The sequence below is a fragment of the Trichosurus vulpecula genome, chromosome 8 (assembly GCF_011100635.1).
Source record: "Trichosurus vulpecula isolate mTriVul1 chromosome 8, mTriVul1.pri, whole genome shotgun sequence".
Lineage (NCBI taxonomy): Eukaryota > Metazoa > Chordata > Mammalia > Diprotodontia > Phalangeridae > Trichosurus > Trichosurus vulpecula.
This window is the reverse complement of record NC_050580.1, coordinates 127,929,944-127,942,556: the sequence shown is the minus strand read 5'-3', so window position 1 is coordinate 127,942,556 and position 12,613 is coordinate 127,929,944. Positions and strand designations below refer to the sequence as shown.

Sequence of the window (12,613 nt, the reverse complement as noted above, 5' to 3'; positions counted from 1 at the left end):
CATAGCCCTCGGAGTGTGTAATTCCTATTTGGCGCTAGGTGGCCTGCTGGTGAAAGATCCATGCTACTTTCTCAAAAGATCCATTAACTCGCCTGACGGTTCTAAGTAATGGTTTTACTTAATAAAGCACCTTAGGGAAGAGAGGAAAAGGAGTAGTTATTCCTACTTCTCTTTAGCACAGGGACCATTTCTTTCTTTAACATAAGCTGCAGGTGCTATCATAAACTGTTCTGCATTTTTAATAATAGCCATTGGGAACATAACTACAAAATGAATCCCTTTGGGGCTATTAACATTGGTGCATGTTCTATAGCCAAGGACCATCTTAGTTTCTAGTTACAGCTTTTGAAGAAAATTAGAACTAAATTATCATATGCACCAAGAGTAAGTGTATAATGTGAACTTCACAATGCTTTATTTGATCTCAGTTGGCTTTGAGATGCTGAAAGATATTTAAATTTTTCTGAGTTTAAATCATTATTTATTTAATATTTTTAGTTTTCAGCATTAATTTTCACAGGAGTTTGAATTACAAATTTTCTCCCCATTTCTACCCTCCCCCCCACTCCAAGATGGTATATATTCTGATTGCCCCATTCCCTAGTCAGTCCTCCCTTCTGTCACCCCACTCCCCCCCCATCCTCTTTTCCCTTACTTTCTTGTAGGGCAAGATAGATGTTTATGCCCCATTGCCTGTATATCTTATTTCCTACTTGCATACAAAAACTTTTTTTTGAACATCATCTTTTAAAACTTTGAGTTCCAAATTCTTTCCCCTTTTCCCTCTGCACCCACCCTCCCTAAGAAGGCAAGCAATTCAACATAGGCCACACATGTATCATTATGCAAAACCATTCCACAGTACTCATGTTGTGAAAGACTAACTATATTTTGCTCCTTCCTATCATATCCCCCTTTATTCAATTTTCTCCCTTGACTCTGTCCCTTTTCAAAAGTGTTTGCTTTTGATTACCTCCTCCCCCTATCTGCCCTCCCTTCTGTCGTCCCTCCTTTTTTTTATCTCCTTCCTCTTTCTTTCCAGCAGGGTAAGATACGCAATTGAGTGTGTATGTTATTTCCTCCTCAGGTCAGATCTGATGAGAGCAAGATTCACTCATTCCCTCTCACCTGCCCCCTCTTCCCTTCCATTGGAACTGCTTTTTCTTGCCACTTTTATGTGAGATAATTTACCCCCTTCTGTTTCTCCCTTTCTCCCTCCTCAATATATTCCTCTCTCATCCCTTAATTTGATTTTTTTTTTTTAGATATCATCCCTTCATATTCAACTCACCCTGTGCCCTCTGTCTGTCTATCTTACATACATATATATATATATATATATATATATATATTCCCTTCAGCTACCCCAATACTGAGGTCTCATGAATTATACACATCATCTTTCCATGTAGGAATGTAAACAAAACAGTTAGTAAGTCCCTCATGATTTCTCTTTCTGGTTTACCTTTTCATGGTTCTCTTGATTCTTGTGTTTGAAAGTCAAAATTTCTATTCGGCTCTGATCTTTCCACTGAGAAAGCTTGAAAGTCTTCTATTTTATTGAAAATCCATATTTTGCCTTGGAGCATGATACTCAGTTTTGCTGGGTAGGTGAGTCTTGGTTTTAATCTTAGCTCCATTGACCTACGGAATATCATATTCCAAGCCCTTCGATCCCTTAATGTAGAAGCTGCTAGATCTTGTGTTATTCTGATTGTGTTTCCACAATACTCAAATTGTTTCTTTCTGGCTGCTTGCGGTATTTTTTCCTTGATCTGGGAGCTCTGGAATTTGGCAACAATATTCCTAGGAGTTTTATTTTTGGGATCTTTTTCAGGAGGCAATCGGTGGATTCTTTCAATTTCTATTTTACCCTCTGGTTCTAGAATATCAGGGCAGTCTCCTTGATAATTTCTTGAAAGATGATATCTAGGCTCTTTTTTTGATCATGGCTTTCAGGTAGTCCAATAATTTTTAAATTATCTCTCCTGGATCTATTTTCCAGGTCAGTGGTTTTTCCAAGGAGATATTTCACATTGTCTTCCATTTTTCATTCCTTTGGTTCTATTTTATAATATCTCGATTTCTCATAAAGTCCCTAGCTTCCACTTGCTCCAATCTAATTTTTAAGGTAGTATTTTCTTCAGTGGTCTTTTGGACCTCCTTTTCCATTCAGCTAATTCTGCCTTTCAAGGCGTTCTTCTCCTTATTGGCTTTTTGGAGCTCTTTTGCCATTTGAGTTAGTCTATTTTTTAAGGTGTTGTCTTCCTCAGTATATTTTTCAGTATTTTTTTGGGTCTCCTTTAGCAAGTCATTGACTTGTTTTTCATTATTTTCTTGCATCCTTCTCATTTCTCTTCCCAGTTTTTCCTCTACTTCTCTAACTTGGTTTTCCAAATCCTTTTCGAGCTCTTCCATGGCCTGAGACCAGTTTATGTTTTTCTTGGAGGCTTTTGTTGTAGGCTCTTCGGCTTTGTTGACTTCTTCTGGCTGTATGTTTTGGTCTTCTTTGTTACCAAAGAAAGATTCCAACGTCTGAGTCTGAATCTGAGTGTGTTTTCACTGCCTGGCCATGTTCCCAGCCAACTACTTGACCTTAAGTTTTTAGTTGGGGTATGACTACTTGTAGAGTAGAGAGTACTTTGTTCCAAGCTTGAGGGGATGCGCTGTTATTTTCAGAGCTATTTCTCACAGCAGTGCCTGTCACACCAGTGCTCCTCCTCCCCCAAGAACCACCAACCAGGACCTGACTCAGCTCTTAAGCAGGCTCTGCACTCCTGGTCAGATCCACCACTTAATTCCTCCCACCAGGAGGGCCTGGGGCTGGAAGCAACTGCAGCTGTAGTTCTGTAGCTGCCCCCAGGGGAGGTGGCCGAACTGCGAACTCCTTTCACTGTTCCCCGCAGCTTTTCCCACTAACCTTCTCTGTTGTCTTTGGTGTTTGTGGGTTGAGAAGTCTGGTTACTGCCACAGCTCAGTCATTCAGTAAGCTAGGGCCTGTTCCACCCAGCTCCCCATCTGGTTGGAATGGGGGAAGCCCACGCTGGGCTCTGCTTTGCTTCTAGCTCCGTGCGCAATAGACCTTACCTAGCGAGTATCCAGGCTTGCTGGGCTGGAGCCCTGCTTCCCTCTGCTATTCTGTGGGTTCTGCAGTTCTAGAATTTGTTCAGAGCCATTTTTTATCCGTGTTTGGAGTGTCCTGAGGGAGAGCCCTAGGCAAGTCCCTGCTTTCCAGCTGCCATCTTGGCTCCGCCCCCTGCTGAAAGATATTTAACCGAAGTTTTATTTATGGTTGGAGGGGTTTTTTCCCTTTGTGTAGGATCAGGAGAAGCAAAAACAATTGTAATCTCTTATTTTTAGCATTTACTATGAAAACTGCTGTATTTCAGGGATTCATTAACAGTGTAGAAGATCACTTGTAATCTTGTAAGGGAGATTTTAAAAAAACACATGCCTAGGAAATTAGATTAAGGATGTGCAAATCTGATTCTTGTTAAGCCAAAAATTGTTAATTGTTTGGAAGACTGTAATGAGGTACTCATGCCTCCGGCTCATTATAAGCCTTTTCTGTGAAGCCCTTCTCAAAAATATTTGATGACTCTATCATTTTTGGAATCAGTTCTAAAAATTTATTGATAAAACATTCAAGGGCCTCCATGCTTTGGCTTCAATTCATCCTTCCAGCTTTAACTGGCTGTTACTCTCCTTCATGCATTCATCATTTCAACCAAACTGGATTTTTCCCCCAAATACATTTTTTTATTTTTGTAGCCTTTAGACCTTTGACATGCTGTTTTTATCCTTGCAGTACACCTCCTGATGAGTCTCTGTCAAAACTCTCAGTACCCTTCTTAACCTAGCTCAGATGCTGCTTCTTTAATGAAGCCTTTGCTGATCCATTATAGTCAGAAGTAACTTCTCTCTCCTCATTGTTCCCCCAGCATAATGCATATATACTGCCCCTGTAGCGTTGAGCATGTTCTGCTTTATGTGTATGCTTGTGATCTAGGGTTGAGTTATCTAGGTCACCAGAAGACCACGAATGCTTTTGGAAGGACTACTGGAGTTTTATATTGAGCTGCTTTTTTTTTTTGAGAGCCATCTAGTGTGTGGTCTAAGTGTTTTTGCCCCAAGTTATTTGCTAGACTCTGCTGTGCTTTTAATCATTATTCTTTCTGTCCCACTACAGCCTGAAGAGGAGCAATCAGTCTGTGATATCACTGGGTCCAGCTCTTCCACAGATGACACAGCCTCCCTGGACCGGCACTCTTCCCATGGCAGTGACATCTCCCTCCCCCAAATTCGGAACCTAAACAGGACCAAGGATCGGCAGAGCCTCGATGGGTTCTATAGCCACACGGTAGGAATTGAGGGACGGGAAAGTGAGAGTGAACCTGCTGGCTCAGGTGAAATGGAAGAAGAGGAGATGGACAGCATCACCGAAGTGCCCACAAACTGCTCTGTCCTGAGAAGCTCTATGCGTTCTCTGTCCCCTTTCCGGAGACACAGCTGGGGACCAGGAAAAAATGCTGCCAGTGATGCTGAGATGAATCACCGAAGGTGAGATAACAGTGTTTCTCTCATTCTTCACATTGTTCACTGGTTTAGAACATTTTTGCCTTGGGCATCTGGTTGATAATGTGGTTTAACCTTCCTGACATGTTTCTTCCAAGAACTTTAAATAAGTGATAAAATATATTGCAAGAAAGAAAAAAATTACATAGACTTGGAATTAAAAAAAAAACCGCACAAAAACCCGTACCTACTTGCAGCCCCAACACAGACTTTTCAGAGTGCCCGATGGAAATTATGACCATCTGTTTCTTATATCATATAAGTTTTTGTAAAGGCTAATTTGTCAGTGTTACTACTAGGCACCCCCAAACCCCCAAGTAAGTGCATTTAGTCTTAGCCGATTAGTATTTATCATTAAGGTATCAGATAACCAGAGAGACTTCCATAAATTAGGTCCTGCCTACTCTTTTCAGGTATGGAGTAGATTATGAGAAGTCAGATTTGATTCATAATGCCATCTTGCCAAATGATTTTTTATAGTTTTTTTTTCATTTTAATAGTTCTGGTGAACTGTGATACAGCTTGAATTTCCAGGTCCTCTATATCCCCACTTACTAATGGGAGTAGATGTCACAACTGACAGTGTTTGTAGCAGTTAAAGTAAACTGTGCCCCTGACACTTTGCTTGTGTGATGAAAATCAGTTCACCTGTCTCAAGGCGTACTTTCTTCTTTTGTGAAATGTGCAGGTTTGACTAGATGGTCTTTCAGATCCATTCCAGTTCTAAGTCTGTGATCCTTTGCTTCTTTGGTAGCTCAGGATTACCTGCTGCTGTATATACCGGTGTGTACCAGCTGTAAAGGAGTTTTCGTTTCCTGAATCGCATCTCCAAGAACTTTCGGTTTATGTGGCTAATCTATTCATATAACATCAGTGGCTTACATTTATTATGGTGCTTGGTCGTTTTTAGGTTGTTCCCACATAACATTTTCATTTGATCCCTTTCTACATTCATGTGAGAGAGGAACAAGAGGGCTTTCCCACAGAATTTTAGAGTTGGAAGGGACTTTAATGGCCATCTAGTCCAACCCATTATTACTCCATCTTACAAATAAGGATACTCACTCTGTGACAGGTGAAGTGACTGTCCACTCCACACAGCTGTAGTCAGTGAAGAAGCAGGACCCTCGGTTAGGATCCTCTTTTCTTATCTGCCTTGTGATACTACCATTTTTAATATTTTACACTTAGCAGTTCTTGAAAATTTTGTGTGACAAGTAATGTTTATGTTCATTTGAGATTGACCCTAAATTTTGCAAAAAAAAAAAAAAAATCCTCAATATCTTGCCTACTGAAACTTGCTTATACACACACACACACACACACACACACACACACACACACACACACACACTTATATGCTGATTAAGAACATTTTTTTCAAGTCTCAAGTTCCATGACTTTATGATTCTAAGATAAGAAGTTACCTATCAAGGTTAATGTTTTTTATCTTCTCAGAGATCATTCTATGGGAAGACATAGTTTTCTTCTATGACATTAACTTAAGCAAACTAAGGATTTTTGCCTTTTACATCCATTGCTTGCCCTCATACTTTAATATGAATGAATTATCTATGAACTTAGAAAAAATTTTCTGAATCTATTATTCATATATATATATTTGAATCCTTCTTAAAGTATTTGCTATTTCAGCCAGTGTTAGCTATTGGAGGTGTGATATGTTTTGTGAATTGTATGAAGTGATATCTCCTTTAATTTTTCCTTCAAAATGTCCTAATCTGTCCTAAGCTTTGGGGAGCTCTAGGACCTGAAGAAAGCCATGCCCATCCTAGTCAGAACCTTTATCATAATCATTCCCTCTTCCTCCTCCAAGTCCCTCCTTTGAAAACCAAAAATTTTATCCTATTGGGGAAGGGGGCAGGTATTTCACATATAGTAGCCCTTCAATTTTCTTGACCATTTTATTTGTTTTTCTGTAGGGTTTTTAATATCCTTCTTACATTGCAACAACCTGTAGTAATTTCAGTGTTATAGTTCTAGATTATTTTTATTATATAAATTAGTTTTCCATGTTTAGACATGATGATGTTCATTTTTATATTTTACTCTGTTCAGTTGTGAAGAAAGCTAAATATTTACAGAAAATAATTAATTTAGTCTTTCTTTAAATGCATTGTACCAACACTATATACTTCAACAACCAAATGAGTCTCAGATTCCTGAATGTTAGTGCCCTTACTAGCTTTTGGTGATGCACAGTTCTGTAGGAATTTCTTATAACCAGATTGTGTATGTGTGTATACACACATAGCACACATATATATAAATATACACATATCTATATTCATGTACATGTGTGCATATACATAATCACATCTATTCGATAATCAACAAAAACCATAGAGATAAGAGTAGATTTATGAGTAACTGAGGGTAAGTCCATAACTCATTTACTGAGAGGGTTTTTTTTTTCAAGGTACAGAATCTGTTAAAGGATTTCTAAGAACAGTATACTCTAGTAGAAAATAAGGAAGCCGTGGCTAATGCTAAACAAAGAGGATTTTTAAGACATCTGCAAAACGTGATTTGGTAGAAGCTGAATGCCTGAATTTGTAAGAAGATAGAATACTTCTAAATAATTAAATTATGTGTTCATTTAAAAAAAATCCTCCAACAGAGGAATTGGGTCCTAACTATCAGTAGATGATGAGCTTAGCTGCCTGATTGGTACAAATTTATATGCACATGCTATAGTTTGCATTTTTAATTCTTTTTAAAAATTGGAAAGCTCAGTGGAACGCATTTTTTCATTCTTACCATTCACCCTTGAATTTTAATATACCTCATTGATTATTATCTACTTCATATCTTGTATTATTGGAATGTATTTACCTTTCAGAGGTACCTCCTGAGGAGAGAGTGAAATAGTTCTCAAAAAAAGAAGTTAGGCTTCTGGGGTTTGGATGTCTTTCCCAATCCCCATCCTTTTCCTTTGAGGTTTCATATACTACTTCTCTATTGGAGTTGTTTACCTTCCCAGTTTGTGTTTTGTATGTGTATGTTTCATGCATTTGTATTCATTTTGTTTCACTTCATTCTCTGACTTCTGTACATGATTCATTTTCAGTTCAATGCGAGTTCTTGGGGATGTTGTAAGGAGGCCTCCCATTCATAGGAGAAGGTACAGAGTCCACTAACTTTACTAACTAACCATTTTGCATTTGAGTGTGTACTAACAAGCATCTCATTCTACTTATGGTTTAGAGGAAATGAGTTTAAAAGTCAAATCGCCTCTTACGAGAACAGAGAACCTTTCCTTTATAACTCCTGATGGTCACTCCGCGTGAAATAGCTTTTTAAGCATAAAATTTTTTCCATTCTAATTTTATCTTTTTTCTAAATGAAAAGTGTATCTCTTACTATGAGTTATTAGTATAGAAAATAACTTTATATTGAGGTCTTTGCTTCCCTTGTTGAATCCAAAGGATATATATAGCTTGAAGATTGGTGTTAAACCTAGTACCTACCCTGTGAGAATAGGCAACCTTGTGTTTGTTCCTGGTAGCCCATTAGGCCAATTTTCCATTTAATTCTCTGCCAGGAAATCACCAGGCCTACCATTGTTTGAGTTTTTATTTCACTGTGGTTTTTTCATGTCCATTTTTCTTCTCTTGTTCTTTCTTCTTCACCTGCCTTCTTTAACAAACACCGGAGCCCAGTAAAAAGAAAGCAAAATGAAAAGACTGTCAGGGTCTTAGGTTTTTTTTTTTTTTTTTCAGCCTTCTCATATTTCCAGCAATAGGGATAGAGGAATAGGTTTTGGTTTGCTTTGCTTTGGATTTTGTTGGTGGTAGTCTTTATTTGGCTTTGCAGAATTAAAAGGGAGATGTAACAACATTTTAACTTTTAAACTCACTGAATTTCTCGCTAGTGTTTGGTAAACATTAAGCTCCCTAAAAGGAGTGGTTATATTGATCTTAGTATATAAGCTTGTTTGCCAACATTTTTAAGGGAATGTTCTAAAACTCAGCTGAGGTCATCTTTAGAGATTGACACTTAGGTTTTCCCATGCTTTTCAAACAACAGTTTCTTTTAATTCCAGGTTTTATGTATGAGGTTTGTTTTCATATGTAAAGCTTAAATTTCCTAGTAAACTGTCCTTGGGTTATAGTAATTTCTCTTGTAGTTTATCTTAGAGCTAATCAGCACACATCTTTTTCTTTGACCTTTTTTCCCATGGGATGTTTGTTTTTTTGTTTATTTTTTGAGAGACTTTTGTGCTATTTTAAATACTTTTGGTCCTGTCTGACTCGTAAGTCAGGGAAGCCCTCTATAAATATGCACTCATTAAATGTGTATTAAGAACTTGGTTATAGCATAGGAGACAGGTCCATGAATATAGTCTTTGCAAATGTGGCAACTCCAGCTATCATATGTTGACATGAAAGAGAGGAAGAATTTGGTATATAGCAGAAAGACAAACCAAAGAAATCATTGTATATAAGTTCAGCTTGTAACATGTGACATGTTAGGGCATGCATTATAATTTTTTTCAGGTTTAAAATAGCCAAGGCTTTCTGAAATCTGTATATCTGGAGCCTTTGAGGTCATTGAGTATTATTATCATTAGATGAGGTGTACCTGAAAAGAATAAGCTAATTCCAGGGATAACATGTTTTGATGATGAAAATTCACTTTGTAATGTCAGAGATTAAGTTATTATGTATATAGAGGAAATATTAGATCCTGCATATTCTTATATAATGGATATCTATGGTCTGCCCTTTATCTAAGTTAGCCTATGTCTAGGTATTTTTTAAAATCCCTTTTAGATAGAATTTAGACTTTTGTTGTCTCAGGCTTTTTTTTTGTTATAAATTTAATCTGATTTAAAAGATACTGTATTTCAGTTTAATTATTTTACAGAGTTTGAGGAGAATTACTCTCTTCTTCCTCCCAATATTGCCTTCTTCTGCCTCTACCCTTTTCCTGTCTTCAGTATTACTCCCCAAGACAAATTCACTGTCATTCATTTTTGATTAGAAGCTTATACAGTAGCTCCTAGCATTTTCCAGCTTTCCCACCTGCCTTTGTTAGATTCAGGTGAGAAGTCTGGGCTGAATATGTCATATTCATGTCTCTATTCTTTCTTTAAATGAACTTTAAGATCAATTACTTGGGAGCTATCCATAACTATCTACCTTCCAAAACAGGAAGGTCACTTAGAGGACCTTTGAAAGCTCAGGCAGCAACAGTTTATTTTTTGAAAATAACAGCTTCCTGAATTACTCTTGGAAACGTCAAGGTAAAAAAAAAAATTGTTGAGGTTTGCTCTTTTAAAGGAAACTTGACAGGTAGACTGTGAATTAATTGGCCCTCTCACTGAGTACTTATTTGTTGAGTTGGCCGTTGATTCTTGTTACTGTTTGCTTTGAATTCTGCATGTTTCTGTCCCTGCTCTTTGGAGCAGAATGGGAACTTAACTATCAGATTCTCTTTTACCTTTGTGAAAGAAAGAAAGAGTATTTTTAGGGAAAGGTTGCATGGAAGACATAGAAACACCCTTGAGCCTTAGCAGGCACATTTCAAACACAGGGTTCCTTTTTTTCTTTTGACGAAAAGATTGGCATAATTTTTTAAAAGTCTTATAAATATTACATGAGATTTAGATGTCATGTCAGACTGATGAGAATGAGTGGTGGCATGGTCAGTTATTACTCAACAATAAAAATTCTGTCTTAGCTTTATAAAACCCTATAAAACAATATGACTGCCTTGTGAGATGCAGCATACCAAGCGCTAATCGTATTTTGTGTCATTGGGCTGCTTCTTAGCCATAAGTGATGGCTGTAGAACTGAAATCTCTTCCCCCATAGCTCAGGTTGATACACTTCTTTGTATGTGTTTACACAGTTGTTGCCAACACTGTCTCTTTGGGCGATCAGTAAAGAAGCTAAGTCTCAAAGTCTATCAGTCTATCCCATTTCTAAATCTTTAAAATAATGTAACTTTCCCAAACTTTTTTGAAAATTAAATGTTAGCCTGTCTCTAACTATCCTCCTTCCTTTTGCAATTTAGTAATGTCTGTACACCCTTGGTCTTTCCCCACTTCTCTTTTTCTGTCTTTGATATCCCTAGTATGAGCTGGTGTCCCTCTGGTGTACAATACTCTGCTGCCCTGAGTGCTGACTTTAATTGTAGAAGGTATGGTATCATTACATGTCTAGTAGCCAGATGGGGGCACTGTGAAGTGTGGCAAAGTCTTGGCTTTTGGCTTGGAGTTCTGCAATGGCTGGAATGTGTATAAGCAAGCCTGCTTTTTCTGTGAACATTTTGCATTCATTTGGGGGTATGTTCCTCTATTCCTGGCATTGCTGACCTAGTTTTAGGTATAAGGCTCTGGAGTGGAGCATTAGTCAAATGCAATCTGTGTGTCCTTAGTGGCTTTAGAATTGGTGTTACCTAAGAGAAATCTATCAGTGTGGCTATGGTAGAATGCTTTTTTTTTCTTTGTTCTAACACCAAGATCCTTAGGAGTTTGAAAGATTAACAATGAGAGGAGCCAAGAAAGGAAATGAAATGTGATTCTATTTTGTTCCCAAATTCATTGATTTCTTTTATGAGGATTTAATTTCATATAATCTTACCTCTAGTCCATTGACCTATTTCTCTCCTTCATAAGTAGCCAACTATTTGTCAAAATATCTTCATAATTAAACTTTCTGGTGACCACAGATTCCTAAGCTTTTAAAATTCCCATCCAGTGAAGAACCAGAATTCTTCAGTATCTCCACTTTTATTCTCAGCTTATTTAAATTTCTCTGAATATTACTGAGAATGCCATTGGTAATGATTATATTGGTATTTAGGAAAATCAATTGGTTCATGTTCTAGATAGTAGAGGCTATATAACAAGATAAATGGTTTATTTTAAAAATACTTCTCAGCTAAGTAAACATATACATACATATACACACACATACGGTTTAAGTATATTGGTTCCTGAGTAGAAGTACTCCTGGACAAAATTAAACCTAGATCCAATGAGTTCTAACCTAGAACTTTTTGGTCAGTTACTAACTACAAAATCAGACATAGTGATTTATCTTAATGAAGTTTCCATTGTATTTTTTGCGGGTTTCTCTTGTTTTTCTAGTTTAGTCAGTCCCCAGGGGGAAAAATATTTTTCTCCCCATTCTAGAGAAGTTTGGAATAAGCTAACTATGAGACACTTTCTAGATACAAAAACTATCCTGGACTTCCCAAGATAAAATATTTGGCTCCTGACTCCTATTCAGAATATTAAAACTCCTAAGTATATCCTTCTTCTCCTTTGCCAATGGTAAAATGCAAAAGTAAAGCCCCAGTGTGATAACTTTCTACCAAAGGTGATTAGCAGCTTTTGCTTTGAAGGTGGTATGTGTCTGTCCGCAACTAACAGTTCCCAGGAAGCCTACAGCATTGGTGTTGGCTGGCCAAATCTGTGTGGTTTTTTAAAAAATTCCTCAGCAATACTGTCTTTGTTTGGGAAGGAAACACAAAAATGCGTTTATTATGTTCAAGTGCTTGTCAGGTGGAGTGTAAATCACCTATATTGATTTCCAGCATAGCTCTGATTTTTTTTAAAAAAATTTTTGCTGTGTATGCCCTTCATTGATATAGATTGTAACCTCTCAATGATGAGCTGTGTCTGAAAGATTAGTAGGTTATTTCTAGATTGTAAGTATTATACATTTAGAATACGAAGTCACCTTGCCATGTTTGGCTCCTGAGGGTTACAGACACAGGTGTCCACTTTGGTAACTTACCTACTAACAGGGCAGTAGATCCCATCAAAGGGTATGCATTGAATCACACAGAACTTCTTTTACAATGCTTATTACTTCATGAGCCAAAAGATAAATTCTATTGGCAGAACAAAAAATTAGTGAATTAGGCTTCCTTCATTCAACCATCCCTTCTCAAGTGCTTTATTTATGGCTTTGGATGGATTAGAAAAGGAAGAAAAGAAATTAAGAGACTTGAGTGGAGAGATGTCTTGCACCCATCCAGAGCTTTGGAGGGGTACCTTCTGCAG

The 12,613-nt window shown here is 37.5% G+C and overlaps 1 protein-coding gene across 1 annotated transcript in view; it reads left to right on the top strand.

The window, feature by feature from the left end:
- Positions 1-12,613, top strand: part of AKAP13 (A-kinase anchoring protein 13) — a 204,811-nt gene that overhangs the window by 112,608 nt on the left and 79,590 nt on the right. The window contains exon 8 of the mRNA XM_036735444.1: positions 4,190-4,560. Coding sequence (XP_036591339.1) covers positions 4,190-4,560 — 371 coding nt within the window. The remainder of the gene's footprint in view (positions 1-4,189; positions 4,561-12,613) is intronic.